Raw genomic sequence first — 27,896 nt, forward strand, 5'->3', positions numbered from 1 at the left:
TGCCCGAGTGTCAGGGGGATTAGCAGGGTAAATGTGTGGGGTTACAGGAATAGGGTCTGGGTGGGTTGTGGTCAGTACAGACTTCATTGGCCAAATGGCCTTCTTCTAGTGATTCTATGATTACTCTGGATGCTCCAGTTTCCTCCCAGTCTGAAGAATATGCTGCTTTGGTGCATTGGACGTGTTAAATTCTCCCTTAGTGTACCCAAACAGACACCAGAGTGTGGTGGCTAGGGAATCTTCACAGTAACTTCATTGCAGTGTTAATGTACGCCTACTTGTGACACTGATAAGTAAACTAAAAGGAGTATTCCTGCATTTTGTTTTCATTTCAGATTTGCAAGATGATTGGAATTCAGGAATAAAGAGGTCAAAGCTGGAGTTGTACAGGGTTTTGGTGAGACCACAGTAGTTTGCAGAGTTTTAGTCTCTAATTTTAAGAAAATACATACTTGCATTGGATGCAATATGAAGAAGATTGGTTCCTGGGACAAGGGGGTGGTCCTATGATGAGAGGCTGAGAAAATTTGTCTCTTCCCTTTGGAATTTGGAAGGATGAGGCACAATCTCATTGAAACCTGTAAGATTCAGGAGCTTTTGGTAGGATAAATTCATTGTTTTCACAAGTCAGGGAATTTAAAACACCCAGGGACAAGTCTCAGGAAACAAGTATTTATGACAGAGCTGAAGGAAAATTTCACTCAACAGGTTGTGAATCTTTGGGATTCCCTGCCCTAGAGGGTTGCGGATGTTGTATTGTTGAATACATTTAAAGCTGGGATAGATTTTCAGTTTCTCATGGGAATCAAGGGTTATGGGCAGGAAAGCCTAAGATCAGACAGTGTAAGGAAATGAAAGAGCACGCACGAGAAGTCTACTTCTATTTCTTGGGTATTTTCAGCATCAGTAGTATTTTGCTTTTGTGAAATCTTGAAAAAGATTGTTTTTGCTGCTTGGTATAACAGTATCATGGGGTCACAGAAAATCATTTACACAGTGAATGATTGAGGTAATTGAAGAAATGTTTTTGCACATTGCATCACTAGGTCATGAAATGCATAACAGGCAGAAACATTATTTAAAAATGAAAACATATTGAAGAATATTGAAAGAGCAAAGGAAAGGCAATGGACAAGTACATAGTTGGAGTAGTGTAATTTCTACAATTCACATTATGGCCAGTAGGGAAGGGGACTTAAACCAACTAAATGTGAAATTTTGCAAACAGACCATAATTATTTGCACCAGATGTGTTCTCCAATTCCAGAACCCATTCTCCAGAAGGGTTTTCATCCCAGGAATGTGTGGTCATGAATGCCCAGTCAGTAAATCCCTCAGATGAGTAGTCGTGCTGTCTGCAGTAGTTAAAAAACAGTTGTAATATGATACAAAGCCCAATGGTTCGCCATCTCAAAATTCTAAGAGAAACTGGCACCATTATTTTCTTTTACTTCTGCCCCAAAATGAAAGGATGCAAATAAAGGATGTACATTTAGTACTTCACAAGGGTACACAGTATTCTACATGCAGATAGTAAAGTCTATGCCCTACTTGCTGAGTGATGAGCAGCGTTTTAATTGTGACTTCCTGAAATCCCACTCCAAGATCACCACAGGGTAGTGCTCTGGAATTCTAGAGCAGAAATGAAGCACTGTAATTCAAGGTCCCTCATTTCAGAGGCCGAATGCCACCATAGATAACGAACAAGATTAATGTTCATGCCCTGTGCAAATTATTGCTTGGAATGAAGGCTCGCATGCCCCGGACATGGCAGGTCCAACAATCTGCTCTATTTACTCAACAAAATAGGACATGGGCCAAAAGCTCTTTAAATTACAAGAATCTTGCATCACAAGGATCTTGCTTATCAATTTACCTTTCTCAATTGCCTCCCCTAAAGGTCAACCTCCTGTAAACAGGATGACTCAGCTCAATTTAAATATTGGGAAGTATTTTTAAAGCACCTAAATAAAGGCATTACTCTTATTTGTTACAATCAAATAATGCATGCTTAGTTCTTTGCTGACAATCAAGTGATATAGCTACAATGCACAGAATTTAGCAAAATGGCCATTGAGCTTTAAAGTGATTGCAGAAATTGATTTAGGACAGTGGGAGTGCTACTAGTGAGAGCTCTAGCTAAGCCATCGAGGCTATGATTAACCTTGGAGCATGCTTCAGGTGGCTGGCTTGCAACCATAGATTTTTGGATTATTCATTTATGGGATGTGGGTATTGCTGGCTGAGTCAGCATTTATTACCCATCCCTAATTGCTCTTCAACTGAGGCCATTTCAGAGGGCAGTTAAGAGTCAACCACATTGCTATAGGTTTGGAGCCACATGTAGGCCAGACCATGTAAGCATGGCAAATTTCTCTCCTTAAAGGACAGGTTTTCTTTCAAAAAAGAAAGGTTTCATGGTTAGCATTGGACTTTTAATCCCAGTTTTATTAACTCAAATTTCACCATCTGCCCTGGGTTGCTGGATTACTCATTCAGTAAAAATACCACAATGCCACTGCCTCCCTGTAAAGAGATACGATGGCCACCAGCAGTGAATCAGTGATTGAGGGCTGAATTCCAAATAGTTCAAGCTCAAATGCATCAATCTTTCTTGCACTATTATCTTCCACAGAGCTTCAACCGATGATATTTGGAAATGGGAAGAGAAAAAGTGGGTCATCCAGCCACCTTCAATAGATCACTGAATAAAAGCTGAACTTTAAACTCCCCTCTGCCTATCAGCAAAATGGTGTCAAAAACAGAATGACAAACAAACAAAATCTTACAGAATCAAGAGCTGATTTCTATTATTTGCAGGATATTATTCAATTCTCATGCACTCATCTTGAGTTACAGATTTAACTGAGTGATCAGTAATAACATACCTTGGTGCCAGCAGAGTTGATCTTGTTCCCATGGGACTGGTGAGGTATATAGCCAAGTCTCCACGCCGGTTGTATGATAATGTGATTCTTGCCTGCACATGTTCCAATGAGTGGATATGATTTGAACTTCCAAGGCATGCATCAACCCTTTTCCGTATCTCTAATCGGTTACCAATATCCCTAAAAAGACACATTGAACATCAGAACTGTAGAAATTCCTTGACACTCCTTTGAGCTCTGAATTATGCCAAGGTTGTATCGGAATATCAATTTAAGTCATCGATTACCATGCAGAGAATTAAAATCAGTCAGTTGGGGCCCAGGATCTCATCGGATCAGTGATTTGTTGCTGTGTAATTTCCATGCTGAATCTGCATATTTTAATTTGGCCTAGCTGGTCGAACTTGTACCTTAAAATCAAACCATTCTGGTTTCAAGGCCCACTTCTAGACTTGTGCAACATTAAGCTGGTCAGTCTAGGTTGTGTCCTGGGAAAATGTTGCCAATTACAAATGAACAAAATGGTGCCAAGAACAGAATGACAAACTAACAAAATGTGCACATTTCAGAATCAAGAGCGGATTTCCATTATCTGCAGGATATTATTAAATTTCCATGCTTGAGTTACAGATTTGACTAAGTGATTAGCAATATTATATCTTGGTGCCAACAGAGTTGACCTTATCCCCAAGGGACAGGTGAGGTACATAGCAAAGTCTCCATGTCAGTTATATGATAATGTGGGTCCAAAGAGTGGATACAGAGGGGCCAACCTTACGAACTTAAAGACAGATTCCTGGTCCAGTGCTTTAGAGCCTTAAAGCCTGAGCCAGTGCTTTAGACGACCATTAAAACGATCCCCAGTAAGGTTTGGGAGAACTTGGCCTTTTGTCTAAGATCATGCCCAAGATGGGGTGCAATGCCTTATCTTGTCAAGAAGGATTAGGAATTGGGATTCAAATTTGGTTTTTGGAGCAAGCAAGGAATGGAGTTGGGTTTATCCAGTGAAATGAGCACTGGCTTTTATCACTTTAAAGATGGAGTAAAAAGTAGAAGGATGTGACAATGTCCCCTGACCCTTGTCAATCACTGCAAGAAAGGAAAATCTCAGGTCTGACAGCATCTGTGGAGAGAGAACAAAGCTAATGTTGAGAATCTGATTCGTTCTGTTGTCTCTTCACAGATGCTGTTCGACCTGCTGGGATTTTCCAGCATTTTCTACTTTTATTCAGATTCTAGCATCCACAGCAATTTGCTTTTACCACGAGACAGAGATTAGCTTGGCAAGCATTCCTTTACCACGTGCAAATTGGCACAAGAGAAACTCATGCATTGCTTCGGAACAATTGAGCGACGTGTGTGAAAGAACAATCTTTGTTTCACTTATTGTATTTAGCTTTAACTTGGGACTTGAATAATGCATTTTTAAGTCCTGGAGGCAGGTGTCAATCACCAACGTGCAGAGAAATTCTGGAACAATATTGAGCAGATAGATGAATAGAATAGAACAGCCAACGTACAAAAACAGAGTAGAGGAATGTTGACAGTCCCAGACTCTACATATCCAAGCACCAAGTTTTGTGGTTAAGAATTCTGCACACCAGAGACAGTGACTTAGGCTTCACCACAAGGATAAAATAAGACTTGCATATGGTAGCTTTTTGATCAGCAAGTCAGAACATCTGGATACTAAAATTTAAAGTTTACATTAATACCACAATGAAGTGACTGTGAAAATCCCATTGTCACCACACTCCAGCACCTGCTCGGGTACACAAGAGGGAGAATTTAGCATGGCCAATCCATCTAACCAGCACGGCTTTCAGACTTTGGTAGGAAACTGTAGCACCCAGCAGAAACCCAGGGAGAATGTGCAGACTTCACACAGACACCCAAGCCAGGAATCAAACCTAGTCCCTGACACTGAGGCACAAGTGCCAATCAATGCCGCCATGGATAATCTAAGAAAATTATTGATAAAATATACCAAAGTCACCCATCCATGGAAAATGAAATTATCCACATTCCCCAAAATTCACTGCTGAAACAATGTGACATATTACCATATTTGCTCAAACCAGAGATTGCAGAAGCCAGCAGGTACCAGAAGACTAAGTACTTTGACAGTAAGCTGTTTATTTTACGCACTCGTTGACAAAGTTGAAAAGATTGCAGAGATACGAGATGATATGAAGCTGAAGACATCTGGCCCCATCATCTCTGCACAAAAATACGGTTCAAACTCACCCCCTAGTTATGCTACATAGCTCAAGTTACTAAGCCAAACACGTAGTATATGACAGCTAGGTTTACTTAAATATTTTCTACCCTAGTTCTACAGCAATGCTACAAACTCAAGTCAACAAATTCCCATTACATTGCATTCTCAGGAGGATACTCCTATATCATTGACTTATCATTTCATACTGAAATTAATGTAATCTACTGTTTCACCTGCCAAGACACTAACAGGAGCTCACTGTCATATGCAAATTAAATGAATGCATTTTTAATGAAAATGATACTGATTAGATTAGCTATCACAGATACCAAGACACTTGTGGCAGAATCCAATAGTAGCAAAACTATATAGATCTTTCAGAAGTATCACACAAACGACTGCATCGAACATTAGGAATTTCACAGTAACTTCAGTGTTAATGGAAGCCTTACTAATGACTAATAAATAAATTTTATTATGCACACAGATCTATTTGGGACTTGCAGAGATATTATCATATAAACAACTTTACCTTAAGTTATTTTAAACAAATGTTACACTGCTGTTCTTAAAATAATAGACACTGAATTTTAAACAGTAAGGTTGGATTCATGCTATCACAGAAGAATTAGGCTTTCAGTTAAAACCTCATGATACTGCACAAATTAGACAAAGTATAGGCTTCAGAGTCTGGGAAACCGTACTGGAATGAAGAGATAATTCTGTCCCCATTATACATTCTGCCCTATATCCATTATAAATTTCTACCTTCAAGGGAAAATGCCCATGTAAAACCTGTCAATGCTATAACTGAATCCACTCAGCAGGGATAATATTAAATGACCAACAACATGAATCCTAGTCAATTATCCTGCCGAAGTTTAGATTTTTTTGCACCCTACTGCTGCCTGTTGAAAATCAGACTGAAGCATCAAACCTGTGGTTCACTTACTGTGGTCGAATGACTTTAAAAAGTTGGTATTTTCCACTTTGATATTAATGCAAGGATTATACCCAAATACTCAAAACAAAGTAATTTAAAATGAGCAACGTAAAATGATAACTTCTGGGAAGTGTTTCATGAACAAAGAAATAATGAACTGGCTATTAAAGTTAGCGCTTCAGCTTTTCCTTTTTATAATATTTCTGAAAAGGTAATTTGGCAAAAGCACAAACAATAATTGCAGCAGATTCATTACAAAGATCTTGTGATTCATGCAACTAATTGTCCCCTCATGAGAAACAGGTTACCATCCAAGTCACATTCAGGCACACATCCTGCAACTACACCAACAACCAGTTCTGTGGTAACTAATCTGAGAAGACACTGTTGTCACAAAAGGCTATTCATTCCTTGACCTGATTAACGACAATGAGCACAGCTAGCCAGACACATGAAACCTAAATGAGATATCCAGCACGACAGGCACCAATCTATTTTAGTTTCATGAACAAACTTTAGTCAAACTTAGATAAACATGCACATTTACTGTATATCAAAGTCTCAGAGCCATTTCTGTGGGGATGCAAAAGTGGAGTACAATTGAAATCAGTTTGCAACCTGACCTCAAAGAACAGCCATGTGGGAATGTGACCATTTCTCAGCTTACTGTGTGGTGCACAACTCGAGGTGTCAAGCCTAGTTTATAAAGATATTTGTATGTTCTTGCAATGACCACTTTGTGCACACTAATTCTTGCGCTCTTATCAGCCAAGAACTGAAGCATGCACAAAATGCAGAGGGACCTGTTGGATCAGATTCACAGACATGGGGCCGTGGACAGCTATAAACCAATGACTTCTAATCGGAAAGGTCAGGGCACAGGTGAGGTTAAGGGAACAAACAGTTTATTTTATGGCAAGAGCTAAAGGAACAGTTCAACAGCAATATGGACTCTGAAAGCTAGAAACTAACCATAGTTCACTTTGCTTTAGCTTTTTAAACCTCGAGTTTGCTTACTTTAGACCACTTAACAATAAAAATATTCAATAAACAACAACTGTACACCAAATAATCAAGACATTGCTCAACTCAGTTCAGTGCCAGAGGCAAATAAAGTTTTGATGTGAAACAATCTAGTGTTAAGAAAAACAAACTTCAATTTAACTGTTGATGCTTTGAACCGAAGTTTACACAGCTGGGAATGGAATTAATCACCTTTATGTAAAGGGGAAGACATCTATGGGATTGCAAAACAATTTACTGAGCAAATATCCATGCTTACATCACAAAAGACTAATAAGCAATGAACGAGCTACTTGACATGGTGGGGATCACTATAGCCATGTTATATTTGCTCGCAAACAGGACTGGAATAGGAAGTTTTCTAACCTGTCATGCCTGTGTTAGAAAATGTGTCACTCCAGATGACATTCGCTATTGCAGATCAGGGATCAAAACTGGTTTATTATTGAACAAATCAGTGTCTTTACCAACAATGCTACTTGAAGGTTTGCACCCTTGGATTTGAACCAAGTTAGTGCTTGCCAATTAATAAACCAAAGGAATAAAGCCGCTTTACAAAGCTTTTCCTTATAGTTCTTCCTTTGAATTGGTCGATTAAAATAGTGAGCAGCTGATTCAGCACACCAGACTGATCCTAATCTGAGTCTGTAATTTAAGGCACAAGAATTGATCTCACCACCTTACATTTTTTGAGGGGCAGGGTGTAAAAAAAAAATCAGATCTTGTCCCTGATTGCTATCTCATGATCTGACTGGCAACAGGATATGTGCAGATATCAGACAAGCAGGATTGGGCATGGCCCAGGAATCCTCCAAGAGATGTTGACACTGAACTACCAAGCTTCAGAGATGAATGACCACTCAGCAGAAATACTGGGGAACAGCAGGAATTCATGCTTTGAGGATTTCATGTGTGCGAGAGAGAGAGATGGAGGGGCAATAATTCAACTTTAACGTAACTGCAGCAGAAAATTTACTCAAACATCCCTTTTTAGGCACATCGTGATCCATACACAAGATAAAAGCAAATAATGTCAAATTATAGCAGAAATGCCACTTACTTTGCCTCAGAGGTGATAACAATGACACATTTCCGCTGGTCTTCAACATTTGTCCAATTCTTAGCTAATGCAACCATAGCTCCAGCATCCAGTAGCCCATACCCATAGGAGTGACTGACTGGGGGTGAAAACAGGGAAGTACCTTTCAACACCAATCACAGCGATATTCCTGTATTTTTTCTTACAGCTGAATTGACAAAATTTCAGGCAGCATAATAGTAGGAACGCACAATCCAGAATCTGTTTGTTTGGTGTGGGAGGGGAGTTGACATCAATCCTTTACTATCTGACAACTTGGAAGAATCCAAGTTGAGAATTTGGTTCCCTGGTTAGGATTTGAATCCCACCATCACAGATGGTGAAATCGGAATTCAATAAAAAGCTGAAATTACAAGTCTAATGCTAACTATGAAAGCATTGCCAATTATGGTTAAAAAGCCCATCTGGTTCACTAAGGCACTTCAGGGGAAGAAATTTGCTGGCCTTACCTGTGACTCCAGAGCTGCAGCAATGTGGTTGACGTTTAACCATCCATTGAAATGGCTTTAGTTCCATTCAGGATGGGCAACCCACATCCCATGAACAAATTAAAACACTGTGCTTCAATTACTTAACAGAATTTGATATCAAACCACCAAAGGTCAAGCAACCAAAAGCCTGATCACCAAGGTAGGTTTTAAAGACCATCTTAAATGGACATAGTGGGAAGAAAGGTTGGTTTAGCAGGAGTACCAAAGCCTACAGTAAAAATGTAATGAGACACAATGTCCATCAAATTGGAGGCAAGATCACACAGCATGCAAGGAGCTTGCAAGAAGCATCCAGTGAACCTACATGCTAACGAAGAGATGCATTGCTGAGCAAGCCTCGAGAAAAAGGCTATCCAAGGTTAAATTATTTAGGTTATAGGGAAGGCAGTTCATTAAAGCAGGAAAATGGAATTGTAAATAAACTAAATTAATAATTTCATACAGATAAAGAAATGTCTTTACCCATTAAGTATATGGAATAACCTTGAATAATAGTTACAGAAATTCTTGTACCTGTATGGTATGAGCTGCAGCTGGTTGTGGTGATAGGAACATTAGGAGACTAAGGATTAAGGTTTGATGAAATGCCTATTACCACTCCCCCCCACCATTTTGCTTTTATTTCCGGACGAAACTCAACATGAGATGTACACAGCCAAATCAAAGCTGTTATTTTTACCTTTGCGGCCAACACCATTTGTAATCCAGTCATTAGTTGAAAGATGGGAAGGTTTGGATGTTCGTACCACAAGGTGCTGCATGTCCCGCCAGGTAAGATTTTTACTAGAGGAGAGGAGAAAAATTAAGACTTTCAGCATCAGTAATGTGACATGCAATTTTCAACAGAACATTAGCTATTGTCACTGATTAAAAATGATTTAAATTGCTAAGGACATCAAAACTAAGATTATTTTTGTTTAATTGGGTCCAACATAACGGACCTTCAGGCTTTTGCTCATCTCATTTATAGCAACTAATCTTGTATAAAAACCATATCTGAAGAAATTTAAACTTAATGAAGTTCTCTTCATAGTTCAGTAGGCAAATACACCAAGCAATTCAGGTCACATTCAATCTTCTGAGGTAATGGACAAGTTAATCATGGAAACAACCAGGTTCCGACCATTGGCCTGACATGCACGCGCATGGGTTGAGAAAATTTGAATCCTGATAGGCACCCAGCGATCTGACAAGTCAGATATAAACAAAATTGACCTGAACTGATGCTTCCTCAGTCCCATTGCCAGAGAAGAGTCATTAAGTGACAAATGACCAATTAAATGATACCCAACGAACTACATCCCAGCAAAATCCAAACAGCTCGGGAGGAGGAGGAGGAAAGTGGTGTGTGAGGCTAAGTTACCAATACAATTCATAATTTGGCAACTGGGTCACAGCTAATGGAACTGTGCTAGTAAATAGCCAAAATTCACATCTCATTGATTAGAAACTTCATAGAGGCGGCGGCCAGTATATTGAGTCTGCACCAACTACAATCACACCCAAGCCCTATCCTCAACCTCATGCATTTTACACTAAGGGACAATTTAGCATGACCAATTCACCTAACCTGCACAGCTTTGGAGTGTGGGAGGAAACCCGAGCACCCGCACGCAGATACGGGGTGAAATATACAAATTCCACACAGATAAATGACCCAAGGCAAGAATTGAACCCAGCTCCCTGGTGCTGTGCGGCAGCAGTGCTAACCACTGTGCCGTCCCCATTCTATGATTAGAAACTTAATTAGCAAGTTGGCACAAAATAAATTAATGCTATCAGCAGTACAAGAGATTAGTGATGCATACTTTGCTTCCAGTGCAAGGGCAATGATTCCAGCAGCAAGGGGAGCAGAGGCAGAAGTCCCAGTATGTGACTCTGTGCACTTCTGTCTGAGATCAGTTGTAACCTAAAGAGGTATGAAAGGAAGAGCTATTAAGGTATACCAGCAATCAAAACATGAACACCTTAACAAGATATAAGAAACAAGAACCGAGAGCTGAGAATGAAAGAAAATGTATCTGTCAGCATTATCATCAATAAAAAACATTAAAAAGTAGTTTTGACTTCAGATCATGTGTTTATAATCAGAATAAAAGTGAGTTTTACAGCATTAATACCAAGTTTATACATTCTTTCCTCCACCAATATTTAATTCTACCTAGACAATTCATAGCAAAGGCAATTTGTACAGAGGCCTGTCACACATCAGAAGCAACACATGCAAAGCTTACACAGGATGGGGTGGCGAAGGATCAAAGTCCTCTCATTCCACAGCCAGTACAGCTTTTAATGGAAAGGCACCACTGAGAGTCTGTCTGATTTGGCAAAAACAAGCTGTGCACACAAGTGGCTAATAGAATTATGGAACAAAGTGCCAGCAGTACTGGTGGTAGAGTGTCATGGCAGGTTTTAAGGAAAAAAAACAAATCTATTTGCCCGTTAGAAAAGGGGATATACAATATTATTCTACAAATAATGGAGGGGCCTTGAATTGGTAGATAAAGCCAAAATAATCTTTGCCCTCAGTATTACTATATCCATCCTTATCTATTACTGCTCTTTCAAATGAAGCTGCATCCACACCTGTATCTGCCTCGCTTTCTTCCCCCTGCTGAAACGAGCTAGCTTAAGTGATTACTCAAACCTTCGGACGTACCACTGCACATTTCATAGAACAACTGAATTTAAGAAAACAAACCATCAGGGCAAGTGTGCCTGTTCCACTCTAATCTTGGTTTCCTTGTTGGTACTGCATGCCCTTTAATATTTTAAAGAGGAAAATAATCTCTTAAATGTTGAGGACTGAATCAAGATTAACGGTCACTTGCACAATATAATGTAAAGCTGCATGTGAAAAATAAATCAGGCTCCTCTATTAGGTAAGGAGCTTTTAATGCAACAATTTAAAAATGAGCACATTCTGAAAGACGTGCTGGTTAGGGTGCATTGACCCAAACAGGTGCTGGAGTGTGACAACTAGGGGAATTTCACAGTAATTCATTGCCGTGTTAATGTAAGCCTTACTTGTGACTAATAATACTTTACACTATTCCAACATTATTGTACCAAGAACAAAGCAAGCTTAAAAATAAACGTTACGGTGTTGCATAGCATAAAAAACTACTTACAATTTGTTTTTCAAATTGACCTCCACTACTGTATGTAGTAGCAAGTGTTGAGGAGCATGCCTCACTGTACCAAGGCACATTTCCATTCTGAGTTGTGCTACTGATTGAAAGAGTGTAGATACTGTTTGTGTACCCATCACAGTTACAGCTGTCATGCTCTCGGCCACCATTCCCAGAAGCCCATACGAAAATTGAGCCCAAGTTACCACGTCCCTGTAAACATTTCAGAACAAGTCATTGCTCACCTTGTGGTATGAAATTGTGTGTTACAAAATGATTTCTGCTCTCCTTTATAAGACCTGCATTTTAACCAAATCCTTTACATTGATTTTATAACATTACAGACAGGTCATTTGGCCAAGTTGATATAGAAATGAACATTCCAATATAGATAATGTATCCTGTACAACATGCACAAGTCATATTTACTTTACCTGAGAAATGCCTTTAAAAAATGCTGCCTGTGCTAATTTAGCAGGTCCATCTACTGTCTTTCCATCATCTTCTGGACCCCAGCTGGCACTGTAGATGTCAATGTGCTGAGGATACATGCTGAGAGACTGAGCTTCCACGGCATCAGTCACCTCCCCATCAAGCATTCGCACGCCTGCAAAAATAAAGAAAATATAAAAGTTAAAATTGAGAAACTGGCAGCTACAAGGCGGCTCCACAGGGAGTATTTATTCACTTCTATTAAAAAAGTGTGGAAAAGAACATATTAGAAACATTAAGCTAATATTGCCAAATGGGGAAGGGGGGGAAGAATCATCATTCCACTTGCAGATTATATCCATTTTCCTATTGGAACTATAATTGATTTTAACAGTACTGCCCTTCATGGTTAAGCACATTGACACCCACTGACAAGCTTTTTGACATTATCCCAGAGACAGATGCATGTCTGAGGTACTGATCTGGACAAGGAGGGGAGGGGAAAGGCAGGGGAAAGAGAAACAATGTTGTGCTTTAGGAAAGTGTATTCATGTGTTTTCTATTAAACTAATTAGTTGGATAATATAAAGCAGATTCATGGCAGGGAAGGGGAGCACTGCATTTTACTCCTCAGATGCCTCAAATTTGCCACAATTACTGTTGGCATCAGCTAGTATAAAAGGTTTTGTAATCCTCAGACAGGTTTTCTAGCAACTGAAAAATAACCCTCCTGCCAAAAACTAATTTGTAACAATAACTCATGTTGCTACATCATGAAGAAAATCTTGTTAATATTTCTGGGGCCTACTGTGGTATCCTGCAAAGCAGGATTGTGGGGTGTGCATGATTACTTTAGTTAAGCTGGTGACTGAGTGTCTACAAAGCTGAAGACATCAAAGGGGCTAATTGTGAAAGGCAGGCATTTGAACTGAACAGGCCAAGTTAGACATTTCATAAGCGAACACAGCATGGGTAGAAATTTGCATTAAGAGCTAAGATTTGGATTTTTTTAGCTGGTGAATTTCAAAAGGAAAAACGAAATGTTTACAACTCGCAAAAGGCCACGTGGGAAAAAAATGGAAGAGGAAAAATTATGTTCAAAAAGGGACGAGCACTGTGTTGGAGGGTGAGCACAGAGGACCTTGTGATGACTGCACTGTGCTGCGAAGCAAAGGAAGTAGCCTTCAGCCACCCCAGACAAGTGTCTGTTTGCTCTTCATGGCAAGATTTTGAATTTCTACAGCTATGTGCAAGCAAGCACCACAGGCTGTGCCTTGTGCTAAAAGTATTGGAATTTTAAACAAAGCTCTAAATGGACTGTTGGCTAAAGTGGTGTTTGAAAGTCTAACCAAGAAATAATTTTGGGTGTATGGGTGTGGGGAGGAATGCTCTAAGGCTAATATTAAACTAAATGTAATCTTAAGCATTTAAGTTCTCTTTTCTTTACAAGAATTTTAAAATTAATATTCAACAATCTCAAAACTTGTCATTGGAATTTGTGGCTCCTGACGTCATTACGTGTTTTTTTCTGGTGGTTAAAACATAAAGAAAAATTTCTTTGTGGGATTTGGTTTGCACGGCACTTACCACCTGCTAGATCGTAACAGGATGAACCCAACTTCAACTTTGCGCAGATGATATTACCGTAAAAATAGTTTGCATTCTAACATTTTTCACAAGAATGCTTTGACCAAGTTCCCTCCCACTTATTTAATTCCCTTTCTGCTAAGATGGTCAGCATCCCATCCTTCTCCAGGCGACCAACTTCCCCTTTCTCTCCCTGTAGCTAAGCAAAGTCTGCTCACATAGTATTTTCTCAACTCGTCGCTTTGCCTATCAGCCTGGCTCGTGAGAAATGTATTGCAATAGGATTCAAAAAAATCTGTCCTAGAAGGTGGGTTTTTCAAAATGGTAATCACTTTTTTAAAATCAGATAAAAAGAGAAAGCAGGGCAGCATATAAATAAAACTTCACATAAAACCTAAGGAATGGCATGTCACGTATTCTCAATTGGGCTTTCAGCACTTAATCATATCACAGCAGGGAAAAAAGTGATTTCAGGAATGATAAGCCTGGGGGAGGGTATGGGATTACTGATGGAGGGAATAAAAAGTTGATACTTACCTCCAATTCTGGCATTATATGCCACTCCCACACCACAAATCCCATTGTTGGCAACAGCTGCCACCTCACCAGCACAACGCGTTCCATGTCTGTGGAGAAATGGCAAAGATGAGAATTCTGCAAAACATTATTTAAACTGTTGTACAGGCTAGCTTTTAAAAAAATCTTAATGTATCTCTTCTGTTCCCATCTCCATAGTGTGTTCACTCGTGCCATCTTCTGAAATGTGAAACAATCCCATGGATTCTTTAACATAATCAATGGCAACAAATCTTGGAGTGGTCAGAAGTATATCACAGCATTCTCAACTATATATGAACTTTTCAGCTACCGATGCTTTTGTCACGAGAGGTTTGTATACCTTGTTCCGTTCTTAACTGCCAGCGACAAGCTAGCCATTACGAGGACTTAATCCCAGTGTTACTTCAAAGCTCCTTCCACACAAAACTAATGTGGAAGGGCAGAAACTTCAATTGTGCAGTTTTGGTGTTTTATGATAAGAGTTTCACTAAAATTTCAGTGACAACACAAATTAATTACTGCCCAATTATTGGTGTTGGTCCAGAAATTCTGTTAAAGGAAAAATAAAATAAATCCTGCAGGCATTTTTTTCCCCTATCAGTTTTTAAAAAATCTACAGTTAATTATCCTCCTTTCCCAATACTGTTTATATGGTGTTAAGCAGCACCAGGAGACTGGTCAAGTAGAGGCTTGCCCTGAGTGATGAAATGCTGTTTCCCACGCAACCCTCAGAATACTTGAAAGTTCAGGGCTATGGTGTCAGAGGTGACATGAAATTCATGGTACTTTCATTTGGAGTCTGAACCTTACAGAAGTAATGTACTCCCTAGAATCCTGCACGCATCTTTATGGGTTGACTTAAGTGTATAGCAGCTTTAATTTATTTTTATAATCAGAATTAGTGCAAAATGGGGGGATGGTATTGAGCCCATTGGATCTGTGCATGTTCTGACCAATAATAACCCAGTTAGTTCTACTCCATTTTCTTCTTATCCCTGCAATCCTTTGACCATTGCGTATTATCCAATTTCTTTTGAGGTTATTGGATCCACTTAATCCAGGCAAATCCTTACCATTCATTGCATACGGTGTCCGCTCATCATGTTGCCTCTGGGTCTTTTACCACCTAAAATCTGTACCCTTAGGCTATCGAATCTTCAGCTATTGGAAAGTTTCTTGAGTTTAGATAGACCAAACCAATTCATGATTTTCTACAAAACCTCATCTTAGCCTTCTCCAATGCAAGGAGAGCAAAACTAGCTTTTTTTCAGTCCGTCTAGGTACTGCAATCCTTCATTCTTGAAGCAATGAGTAAATCGCTTCTCCATCCACCGCAATGCCTTTCCATCCTTCATAAAATAATAGCACTGTTTTCTTACGAGTAGCTAACCTTGTTTGGAAATTGAAACAGAGGCTCTTGGGGGATGTTCATAGACAGAGGGGTCTCTACAGGAAATCACTTGGAAACCACTGAAGTAAAATCACGTAGAAACCCTTTGATTCGATATAAACTTTCACTGACGTGACCTACCGATTATCATTGAGCTGTGTGTAACGGGGCTGAGGATCAGGGTCATTATTGTTCACGTCATAACTGGCACCTGGATCCTAGAACAGAATAAAAAAATTTAGTTCCCTCTTCCCTACTCAACGCAAAGCAAAAACTAAGGAGTGAAACTTGGTTGACCACTGCAACTGCACTGTCAGAATTACTGAGCAGCACAGTTGAGTCAGGAACAGTGAAAGGTACTCAAGCAGACTTGAATGTCAAGACACTGGTATTCAAACTATTTCTTCAATGTGGAATTGTGTTGGACTGGGGTAGGGACAATAAGTAGTCTCACAACACCAGGTTAAAGTCCAACAGGTTTATTTGGTAGCACAAATTTTCAGAGCACTGCTCCTTCTCACCTGATGATCAAGAAAGCCTCATTGGAGCTTCTCATGTTAAAAGTGAGAGGAAAGTTATAAAGGAAGAGTTTTTAAATTCAACACATTGACAATTGTTGTTTCAACATTAAATTGCAAATTAACTCTAGAAGTGAAATATTTGACTTCAGCTAAACTGAGTAGACTGGACGACCTCCAAGTTGCTGAGCTATTTGGATGTTACTGTTGTGCACTGCCTTGGAGAAGTTTTTAATCAAATATTAAGAGGATCCTGATGTCAAAATTTCTGGAGCCCAAACTTTGAGCTTATGTTTTTCCAAATGGGAATAGGGGTCAGGTTGCCCAATGAAGAATTCTTGGTTGGTTTGTGAAGTTATATTCAATTTTTATCATGTGGGACTTTAATGACATTGAGATTTTGGGAGACAGATACACGGTTCAAATTTTTCCTGAAGACCAGGAGTTTTGGGAATTAGCATTCCTTTCTCAAAATTGGGCAGCACTGTTTGGATGCCCAATATCAACTTAAAATATTACGAACAGATGTACTTACATAATTAGCTGATAGGTCTGGATGATTCTTCTCAATTCCATCATCCAGAATAGAAACGACAACACCCCTCCCAGTGTAACCCTGCTTCCAGGCTTCTTGTACATTCAGGTCATGATGATTCATGTCGTGCTATGTAATAGACAAACAATGAGCTGCCTTTCTTCACTTGAAAACCAAAAGTTTTACTGACCAACGATATGTGATGTTAACACTTTTTGTATTTGCCCTGTCACATCCCTAACCCTGCTCCCACTCCTTGTTGAGCCTTTAGATTCTTTTGGACAGCTCCTTAGGACATTTTCTCACATGGAGGTGTTATATAAACACAAGTAGCAAATTTATCTGGAATACAAACACTTAAGTACAATGCGCTGCTTTACTATTTACTCTGTGGTGAAATACATCAGATTAATATCGGAACATGTGCAAGCTTGTAATTTAACTAATGCACAATATTTATTTCCTTGGAAGACATTATTCATGCCTAGAGCATAAAATTTGGTTGTTACCATCCTGACCTTTAAAGGCAGGTAGTGTATCTCGATTAAGTTAATGGTCAGAGTCTACACTGTCTTTAAAAATAGTCAAAAGAACATGATGTAGGTCAAAGCAAACTGTGTGTGTGTGTGCGCGTGCGTAGGGAGGGGATGCATATGGTTTGTCTAAAAGTGCTTTTATGCCACAAAGGTACACCTCTACATTCCTAATAGCATCTATGCACAAAACAGACTGACGAGAGCTGAAAATTACACCAGCCCTGACCAGTGTCCCACTGGCTGCCTCAGTTTGAGGTAGAAAAGCCTTCTCGAAGTTCACAATTCAGGTAATTAGAAATTACTTACAAGCAAGGTTAAATTATTAAGGCGGGGTGATGAGGAACAGTTGCTGATAGTTATTTCTCAGGGATTCAAAATTCTGAGATTCGTCAATCCAGGACAAAACGTAACATAAACCACATTGCTATCAAAGTTGTGCTGTTTCAATATTCTCATCATGGGAACATTGAAACTGGAGGAAACTATTCAGCACCTCAAGCCTATGCCACATTCATTTAGATTATGGTTGATCCATTTGCACACCTTGGTTTTAAAGCTCAGTACCCTTGTCGAACAAGAATTTAATAATCTCAATTTTACATCTTTAAAGACGACCACACTGATCAAGCTCATTAACTACCCTTCCCTTATAATTTGGTCGACTGTTATTACACCTCTGCAGATTTTTTTTTTAAATACTTCCCTTGAAAAGTTCATACTTGAAAAGGGAAGTAAACTTCCCTTTACAAAGGAGAAGTCTTCAGCAATGTGAATAAATAAAGTACGAATGTGGAGAATTACAGGGAACAATCAGCACCTTTTCATTCTCAAACTGCTGCCAAACAAATTACTACTTACCAGGTACCACTGCGCTGTAAATTTGGGGTCATTTGGTTCTATATAAATATCCCGCTTTGTCCTTTTCTTAATTACTTGCTGTTCCAGCCATTTAACCTATTTACAAAAATAAAACTGCATCTTAGAGAAAAAGCAAACTATTTATCTCCAAAGACATTACAAAGCAATTATGTTTAACCAGATTAATTAAACCAATTAGTGCACAAATTCAAGTGGAAGGAAATGGCGACACATTTGACATTCTGCTTAAGGTGCTTCACCAATAGCTGACATTTACAGATAGTGCATTTTTTTGATGCATAACAAAAGATATGTATGGAATGCAGTATTTCCCATCTACTTTCCAGCTATTATAAATATTGGATGGGCTGACATTCATTTTTAACTGAAAACACAATTTTAGCTAAATCAATTATTTCATAATTAGAAGACCTCAAATGCACCTACCAGCTGGGTATGCTTATCCCCCAGGCTGTTACTGACTTTGAGAAAAACATGAGAAGCACTAATTCTCACAGGCCATCCTTACAACCTTTGTCAGCAGAGCAGAAGATCCAACGTTACAACTTTCCACCTCATCAAAAACAATTTAATGAGACTAATGCTGGATGGGACAAGAACTTTGGAATAAAGAATTCTATTCTGGTTAGCTTTCTCCTTCATCCACCTGGGGCATCATTTTTCAAGGGCTCTGCACAAAAATCCCTTTCAAATTGAGTGCAAAATTTTACAATCAACTATTCTAATAAAAACAATGTACAGCAGAAATAATTTTGCATTGCATAAAACTAAACTAATATCAGTTTTCCATCTCTAGCCCAGTACTCCAGGTAAAAATATCTGCATTATTCAAACCGGCCAACGAATCACATGTGGCACTTCATTCTAGACATTATGCCAGAGCATTTGTTAGTGAAACTGCATTACTCACCACTAATCCCATCAAGTCAGATGACTCAATTCTCCTGCACCCTAAACTTGTACCTCCCAAGGTGTTACAATTATGAGGTTTATAATGTGATGTTGGGACTATTTTCAAATCTAGGGTAAAACTGAGGTAATGTGACCTTTTTGAAGTTACCCCAAGCAGTTTGATCAAAGGAAGGCTTAGATTGTAGAACACCACTGGTCCAAGGATGTACTTTAGCCCCAGCAGTCCTCTTACAATCTGCTCCCTGCAGTTCTTTCTTTAATTTACCTGGGACCTATTTCTCTCCCTTTCACCGGAGATACTTGTTAGCTGAGATTCTCCCAAAATTCACTGCCTCAAGATGACGCTTGCACTGATCTGGTAACCTTAAAAACACTGTGGTCCCACCTTTGTTACATTGGTTACTATCTAGTAACAAGTGTTGAAATACCCTGTACCTTAAATGTGACAAACTCCCCAGGCTTCTAATTTCACACCCAGATACACAGTTCAATGGCTTTTGTTCCTGTATCTCTTTTGGTGCTTTACTCCTAATCAATCAAAAAAGAAAATTAAGTCCAGAGTCCCTACACAAGGGACAATTCAGATCCAAGCTGACGAGGATATACATCCCATCTTGAGCTTGATCAAAACAAGACCCATGGTGTTAGGATGAGGCATATACCCACTCCCAGGCTTGATCTAACGCATCTTAGCCAAAGGGCCGAAATACTTGTTTTTTAAAAAAATTGCATCAGGTAAAGTCTCGGTTTAACCTCATTGGCTACCCTGATTGCTTACTCTACCCAGGGAAAACCACGATCGCAGGCATCAGCACACTAAGTGCAATGGGCTAGCCACGTCCCCTGCTTGATACTAATTTCACTCAGACATTTCATGTTTTCCACTCAATTTCCACTCCATCAAATTTAGAAGGAATGAAGCAGGCAGCAAGTGGTTGGATAAGATGGGAACATTTGAGTGAAACGATCCAGTTAATAAAAGCCCAATGTCATTATTTTGACTATCAAACCATTTAAATTATGACCCCACAGTTCCTACACAGCAAAGTCATTCCTGGAGTAGAAAGAATTAAGATCCTACTGAATCAATGTTTTAATGATCACGCACAGCAAGTCTATTTTAAACTGTAATAAAATTCAGAACTCCGACATATACCCCCAGAATCGGAAAGTATTGATGATACAGCTCAGACCTCTTGGCCTTTATTCACGCACCTGTATAAATGGTAGCCAATGGAAAGGGGAGAAAAAAGCACGAATTGAACCGAAGTTCACTCCACTGTGTAAATGAAATTACATCATCTATCCTTTTTGCTGTTTGTTTAATTAAAAATGTTTACACCGAAGGAGCCAATCTTTAGCTCATTATGCGAGCGTCAGCCCTTTACAAGAACAAAAACATAAGTTTTTGTCTGAGCCAATTTAAAATTGAGCTCAAGGTTAAGTCCAGAAGGCTGGAAAGTACCCAGTCAAAAGATGAAGTGCAGTCTTTCGAGCTTGCATTGAGCTGCACTGGAATATTCTAGAATAGTAACAGCAAAAGTCGAAGCAAGATAGAGAATTAAAAGAAAAGGCAATCAGAAGCTTGCGGTCAATATTATGGATGAAATCAATGTGTTCCACAAAGCCACCACCTCATCCACATTTGATCAATGTCCAGCAGGCAGATACAGTATACCATTGAAAACAGATCATGTAAATTACTGTATAAATTGGAAGGAGCCTTAGGAGCGTGGAAAGCGAGGTAAAAGGACAGATGCACATGCACGGCAAGGAACACTGAAAGATAGGAGCAGGAAAAGGCCATTTGGCCCTTCGAGCCTGCTCCGCCATTCTGATCATGGTTGATTGTCCAACTCAATCGGCAATCCTGCTTTCTCTCCATAACCTTAGATCCCTTTCACCCCAATAAAAAGTGGATGAGGTCATTACTGAAGGAACAGACTTTTTAGAATTCTGAACGAAAATTTTGGGATCGGGTGAAAGATCTGTTTGGTGATAGCAGCATGCTGGAGAAAGTCCACTGAATACAGAGCCTGTAGGGGTGGAGCCCCTATCATGGGTTGACAACCAAGGGAAAGGGGGCAAGAGCAAGGATTATGAAATAAAATGAATGCAGCTGTGGGTGCAATCACAATCAGGGGAACTCTTGGATGAAGAAATAAAGACATTAAAAGTGCGGATCCCAATTTCAGTTTGCTCCTTCCATCTGCAATAAGTCTTCAAGTTGGTCATTAGCTAATAATAATACTTCAAAACTGTTAGACAAGTATAGCATCTGGCACACAACTTCGCAAATTTCAGAATAGCACTGGAACACTACACAATCAAATCTGGTCAGATTTTACATGAAGTCAATCTTGAATTTTTTTGTATTAACAAGTTAAATTATGGAAGACCATGTTCATTGGATTTAGCCCAACATTTGGTTCATCCTAGCTCATTCTAAGCTCCAATTTCGAAGTCCCTACTACCCACACAATTGTGCAAGGATCTAACCAGACATGTGTTTTCCTCTCATATACCAAAAAACATGAAGGTCAGTTTTTCGTTCTTACATTGCTGTTTTCTTTTCATTTCTGAGTCACAAGGCGTCACCAAGTTGGTAACCCATTTTAGCTTTTACTTAGTGTTATAAGAGAAACACAAATCACTATTTTGGCCCAATTGTTCCTGCAAACGGATTATTAGTTGGTGCTCAAGTCTCCAAACGAGTCCATTATCAATACAAATACGTAACATAGGATGAATTGTTTGCAAACATTGCAATGCATGGCTTCAGTCTCTATCCAAAGTATATTCCATAGTTTGCAACGTAGACAGCCAAGTTCCTTCAGATATCTATTTCATTCAGGCCAGAAAGCAAACTTGCAAAGCAATCAGATTTTTTCTACTGTATTTTTGCAATTATACAAAAGGTTAAATGTCAGCAAGAGTGACAAGGGTTGTAGAATGACTGACTGCTTCAGACAGCAAATAGACGAGAGTCTGAGGTAGAGTGGTATGCCTTAAGGTGACAGCAGCATTACCCTGGAACACTAATGGATTTTTATAGTTAGAAAACTATAAGGGAGTATTGCCTGGTTGTGTTTATCTATGAGTCTGACCAAGTAAGGAGTCTTTGAGAGAATATTTTCTAAGACTAATTTTAACTGTGCAACTGTAATCTTGTGTGCTTAAGTTTTCTTTTAAAAAATCTTCTGCTTTTAATTGTAAATTCCCAAAAGTGTTACCAGATTTCATGCTGCTGAGATTAAGTTTTCTTCTCATTTCCAGAACACAAAAAAGGGTATGGCTCGGTAAACAAAGTTTCCCTCTGTGATTTGATTTGCTCAGAAATTAACATCTGTAGTCACAACAGTATACATCTTATTGAATGGAGGCTCCCTAGATACGCAAAATGCTTCTGGATGCCCTCAAAGCATCCCTGAAGATGACAAACATCCATGCTGACTCATGGAAGACCCTGGCTTGCAACCAACCAAAATGACAACTTAGCCAGGAAGGCACCAAACATATTAGTTAGGAATGTACAAAAAAGTCAAGGCATCAAAGGGAGCACGCAAGCCTTGAAACAGCCCATCTACCCGAAGCTTTGTATTTGCAAACAAGTCTGCAGATTACCGTCTGAACTTAGCCATCTTGGTTCATCTCCAGTTTAAGTGGTTCTAAATCATCCTTGATCAAGGAGGACTGCTTATGGAGAAGACACCTCTACATTCAAAGTGGGTGCAAGTATTAACTTACACTGCTCCATTCGAGTGGCAAATCTGCAGCTGTCTGGTTTAATACCTCTGAGCAAATTCAAGTTATGGTAATCAGCAATTAGGAAAATTGTGCACTAAATCCAAATTTTTAAACAGGCATGTCTTGTTAGCACAATATCCATTTGGCACTTAGTTTCATCATTTAGCCAAGATAACCCCTGAGCCTCCTAGGAGATTGGATTGCACCAATTTCACCCACGCTTTCAATATTTATTTAAAACCTTACATAGTCAGGGTTATGAAACCTTCAAGATTGAATTCATTTCTTGGAAACTCCTGTAAGTAATTGAATAACCCAGGAGAAAAATCAGAGACATTAAAATAATTTTTTTGACTCTTTCAACAGTATTATTTTTACAACTAATACACTAGGGATAGTTTTTAAAAGTTTGTTTGACTGGGTGAGGCTGTTGGAGACATCCATGATTGAAACTTTCAGGAATACATCAAGACTTGGCAACCCTCCATGTAGGAGAAATTAGAATTAAACAATAATTCAGCTTAAAATATCTCAGGAGGGAAAAAAGAAAGTTATGCGCATGTTGTAAGCAGCTGTTTGCAACACTTGCAATGATAATCACTAATGCAGTCCTTGCACCACAAACTACTAAAATAGGTATTACTCCATCAGCTGAAAAGGGAGTTGCAGTTGAACTGTGCCTCAATATAGAGCTGTCAAAGGGGAAGGTTTGCACCTGCACCCAACACCATCCGTGAGTTCTACCACTTGAGCGTGAAAAGGAAGTCCGTTTACCTATTGCTGGTGTTCTGAAATAAGAATACACAATGCTGAAAAGACTAAGCAAATTTCTTTCATATCTATCAAAGCAAACAAACTGCAATACAACTGGCATGCTTTGCCCTCTTTGCGTGGGAAAATTTCACAAATCGCAGGTCGAATGTTTTGTGTATTGTTTGCTTCTGCCAGCTGCATCCTGCTGGTTTACTCTAAAGGAAATAAACCCACTGCCTTTGTTAATTAATCAAAGCTCAACCCAAGTCTGTGTTGTGTGTTTCCTTTATTGGTTCAGTAACCTCCCCATCTAACTGAATAGATACATGAAATAACATGCCCATTATTGCTAAATACCAGAGGAATTTTTTTGAAGACTAAACAGGAAATATTTCAGGAACCTTTGCAAAGCACCATCTCTTCCCAATAAACAGCTTCCAGCTTTGCCCTCCAGTATCTCGCTTAAGTGACAATTCTGCACAAGTCATGTTGACAGGAAAGAGTCACAACCCAATCTCACCACACTCTGCAGCAAGGTAACAATCAACAGTGGACACCTAACTAATTCTGACTCATCCCTGTAACTGATCAAAAACTTGAAGCACCCAACTGGAGATTGAGAACTGAACCTGGGACCTTCCAAATCTCCTGTGGACTGCATTACACAAGACACCATATCTACATACCGGAATGTTGGGTGACTTCAAAGGAAATATTGTCTCTGTATATCCCCTGTGCAGCACATGTCTCAAAAGTACAAGACATGAGCTAAATACCTATCAAAAGGGATTGAAGTTTAGTGGCACAGTAATATAGCAAGCAACTGGAACATTAAATAGAAGTCTATACTTGTTAATGCCCCTTATTCACCATTATATTCCCAATGCCACTAAAGAAACAGATTATATGACTCCTTCCAACACCACCCGAGCAAAGTGCACTAAAACTTGTAGTCCTGTTCCGTCATCAGCTCTGCACCCGAGGTTGGGAATAGCCTCCATTTCAAATTAAGTTGTGCATGAAGTGGATTAAGCCAGAATATAGGGGATCAAGCACACCTATATTGAATACAAGTACACAAAAACATGACCAGAAGCTGTAATGCAGGAGCAGAACTCAGACTCAATACCCTCAATCAGAATTGTACCGTGAATGCAGAAACATGGGTTGAAGTGGATGATTTCTTGAGACGACAGTAGCACCTCAAGACCGCCAAGCATAACTGAAGCTAACAAAATAGCAGTTAAGTTTTAGATTCCCAATGGAATCTAAAGAATTGGCATAGGAGTTAAAGCAGAGCTGTCAGCACTCCCACTCAATGAACCCTGGAACCACCCGAGGGAAACAAACAGGCATAGCCAGTTCAGCTTGTATGCATTCCCAGGCTGGATTTTGTTTTTCTGTGAAATATGAACACAGACTCCAGGTTGTGAATTACAGTTCACAGATTAAACAGGCACCCAAACTAGGCTAGAAACATTAGAGCAAGCAAATCAAGTTCAATATACCAAAAGGTTAGGCTTCTGAACTGATCAAGACTAGTTACTGATCCAGGGGTGTTACAAACACAAGATCACATACAACAAGACAAACAGGTTATTCAACCAAACAGTCCACACCAACGTTTGGTCCATTCTAGCATCCTTCCATCTTTCCTTATCCAAATCCGCCATTGTAACTCACTATTCTGGTCTCCTTGCACGCTCATTTAGTTACCCCCTAAAATACTCTGCATTTCAACTGCCCCATGGTACAACGTTCCACATTCTCACCACTCTCAAAGTAAAAAAGTTTCTTTTGGATTCCATATAGGATTTCAGTAACTATTCTATACTGATGGCCTCTATGCTGTTCCCCACAAGAGGAGTCATTCTCCACATCCACTCAATCAAGACACTTTAAATACCTTTCTTATTCCACTCTTCAGCCTTCTTTTTCAAGTGGCGAAAGATATATTACATCAATTCTTTGCTGATATGCGCTCCTCTCTTTTTTGTAAGATGGTAACCAAAATTAAATCAGGTTTAGCAAAACTTTCCTACTTTTCAATTCTGTCAGGAAATAAAGCGGAGTGCTTGGTTTGCTTTCTTTCTCTATAGGACAGCTTGCAGTGTTGTAATTGTACTAAAAGATCTTTGTCCAAGTAATGTGTTATCCCTATCCTTCCTAACAAAATGCACTGTGTCGTGTTTACCTGATTTGACCCATGTTTGCAATTTGTTGCAGTACTCTATAGATACCTTCCAACCCAATATCAAATTGTTTTCAATATCAAAATCCAAATCATTAATGTAAGTTGCAAATTGCAGTGGTCTCAGCACTGATCACCTTCAGCCATTTCTCACCTTGCGCCAGCTTTTCTACTCACTCTTCCCTTCTTGTCTTGTCAGCTAGCAATCCATCTATTAATTGTCTTGACTCCATATCCTCTGATCTTATTCATCTGTCTATCTTCATGTATCGTGTCAAAAGACTTTTATAAATTTGGGTAAATTACATCTATTGCATTACCATCATTTAATTTTGATACTGCTTCCTCAAAATTTAAAGGTTAGCCAAGTAAGACGTTTCCTTCTCAAATCTATGCTGACCACATTCATTTTTGATACTTACCTAGGTGTGAAGTTGAAATACTAATGTGCTCAAAATACAATAGTAAGAATATTCTGTTCACTCAAATGACATTGCGAATGATAAATACAAGCAGAAATTAGGATTAGGCCACTTGAACCTGCTCCACCATTCCGTTAAAATCATGGCTGATCAGATGAGAACCTCAACTCACATTCTCATCCACTGCAATGAGCTTTCACCCCCTTGCTCATCAAGAATTTCTCTGCCTTAGAAATATTCAAAGACTCCACTGCAGTTTCCATTATCTTTTTGGAAGTGTTATGACCTCAAATAATTTCTCCTCCCCCAACTTAAATGAGCAAATCAGTGACCTCTAGTTCTAGATTCTGCAACAAAAGGAAACATCCTCTTCACACCCACTCTGTCAAAACCCCTAGGATTTTAAATATTTTGATCAAGTTACTTACCTTTTCAAATTCCAGAGGACACAAGCCTAACCTGTCCAACCTTTTTCTCACAAGACAATCCACCCATTGCTGGTATTTGTCCAATAAACATTTTCTGAGCTGCTTCCAATGCATGTAAGTTCTTCCTTAAATGAGACCACCATTACTGTACACAGTACAGTAAATGTTCTCTCACCAATGCCCCGTGCAAGTGAAACAAACTCCCTACTTCTTTATTCAATTTCCCTCTCCATATATAACATTCTATTAGCTTCCCTAATTACATGCTATAACTGCATTCTAGCTTTTTGTGATCCATGCAATAGGACATAGAACCCTCTATCTCAGAGCCCTGCAATCTCACCATTTAGATACGCTTTATTCTTCTTGCCAAAATGAACAATTGCATATTTACCACATCATACTCTATTTGTCTGATCTTTACCCACACTTTTAACCAATGTCTCTTTGCAGCTTTTATGTGCCCTCTTCACAATTTACTTTCCTATCTATGTTATCAGCATATTTGGCAACCATACCTTTGGTCCCTTCATCCAAATTGTAAAAAGTTGATGCCCAGCACTGATTCCTGTGGTACACCCTACCTATCATATGCCTACTCAGTGTTCTATTAGTGAGCCAATGTTGCTCTTTGCACCATGAGTTTCTATTTTCTGCAATAATCTTTGATGTGGCAGCTTGTCACATTTCCCTGCATGATATTCCTAATTCATTTATAACCAACATTTCATCCCTGTGTTCGTCAGCTCGAACTTACTGTGTACTTTCTAGGTTTGGATGTAGAGAGTCTACAAACTGCATTACTGGATGTGTTTATCAAGCTTTTATTCACAACACTGATTATGCTCTCGCAAACCTGCATTTTTATATAGTTCTTGCATTTAACTTGGGAACAAAAATCATGTCCCAGGTTTTTAGCAATGACGGATTTTAAGTTTGGTTGCCAAAATTCCAAAGCGCCAATTCAACGAATGGAAGAGATGAATTCAAACCTCGTCCTTTACGTACCTGAGGGTTCTGTCGCAGTTTATTGTGATGATACGTGTGCTCACTCAGTGATCGTTTCACCAATCCATGATGCCGGAAATGATAATAGTCATCAAAAATCTGCAAGACAGAAGCACAGTATCCATTAATACTCTAAATAACTATAAAAAGCCAAGCCTCATCATGTCTATCTTAAGTGGAAAAAGTTTGAGCTGCTGTATAACA

General features: G+C 39.2%; 1 protein-coding gene across 1 annotated transcript in view; it reads right to left on the reverse strand.

Moving 5' to 3' along the window:
• Positions 1-27,896, reverse strand: part of furina (furin (paired basic amino acid cleaving enzyme) a) — a 101,034-nt gene that overhangs the window by 18,341 nt on the left and 54,797 nt on the right. Inside the window, exons 2-13 of the mRNA XM_080216248.1 lie at positions 27,693-27,791; positions 18,211-18,306; positions 16,817-16,945; positions 15,905-15,981; positions 14,353-14,441; positions 12,231-12,403; positions 11,797-12,009; positions 10,474-10,574; positions 9,345-9,448; positions 8,136-8,253; positions 2,889-3,068; positions 1,231-1,355 (exon numbers count right to left, since the gene is read on the reverse strand). Of these exons, the coding sequence (XP_080072374.1) occupies positions 1,231-1,355; positions 2,889-3,068; positions 8,136-8,253; positions 9,345-9,448; positions 10,474-10,574; positions 11,797-12,009; positions 12,231-12,403; positions 14,353-14,441; positions 15,905-15,981; positions 16,817-16,945; positions 18,211-18,306; positions 27,693-27,791 (1,504 nt within the window). The remainder of the gene's footprint in view (positions 1-1,230; positions 1,356-2,888; positions 3,069-8,135; positions 8,254-9,344; positions 9,449-10,473; positions 10,575-11,796; positions 12,010-12,230; positions 12,404-14,352; positions 14,442-15,904; positions 15,982-16,816; positions 16,946-18,210; positions 18,307-27,692; positions 27,792-27,896) is intronic.

Source organism: Carcharhinus amblyrhynchos, chromosome 32 (genome assembly GCF_965287045.1).
Source record: "Carcharhinus amblyrhynchos chromosome 32, sCarAmb.v2.hapA, whole genome shotgun sequence".
NCBI classification, from domain to species: Eukaryota; Metazoa; Chordata; class Chondrichthyes; order Carcharhiniformes; family Carcharhinidae; genus Carcharhinus; species Carcharhinus amblyrhynchos.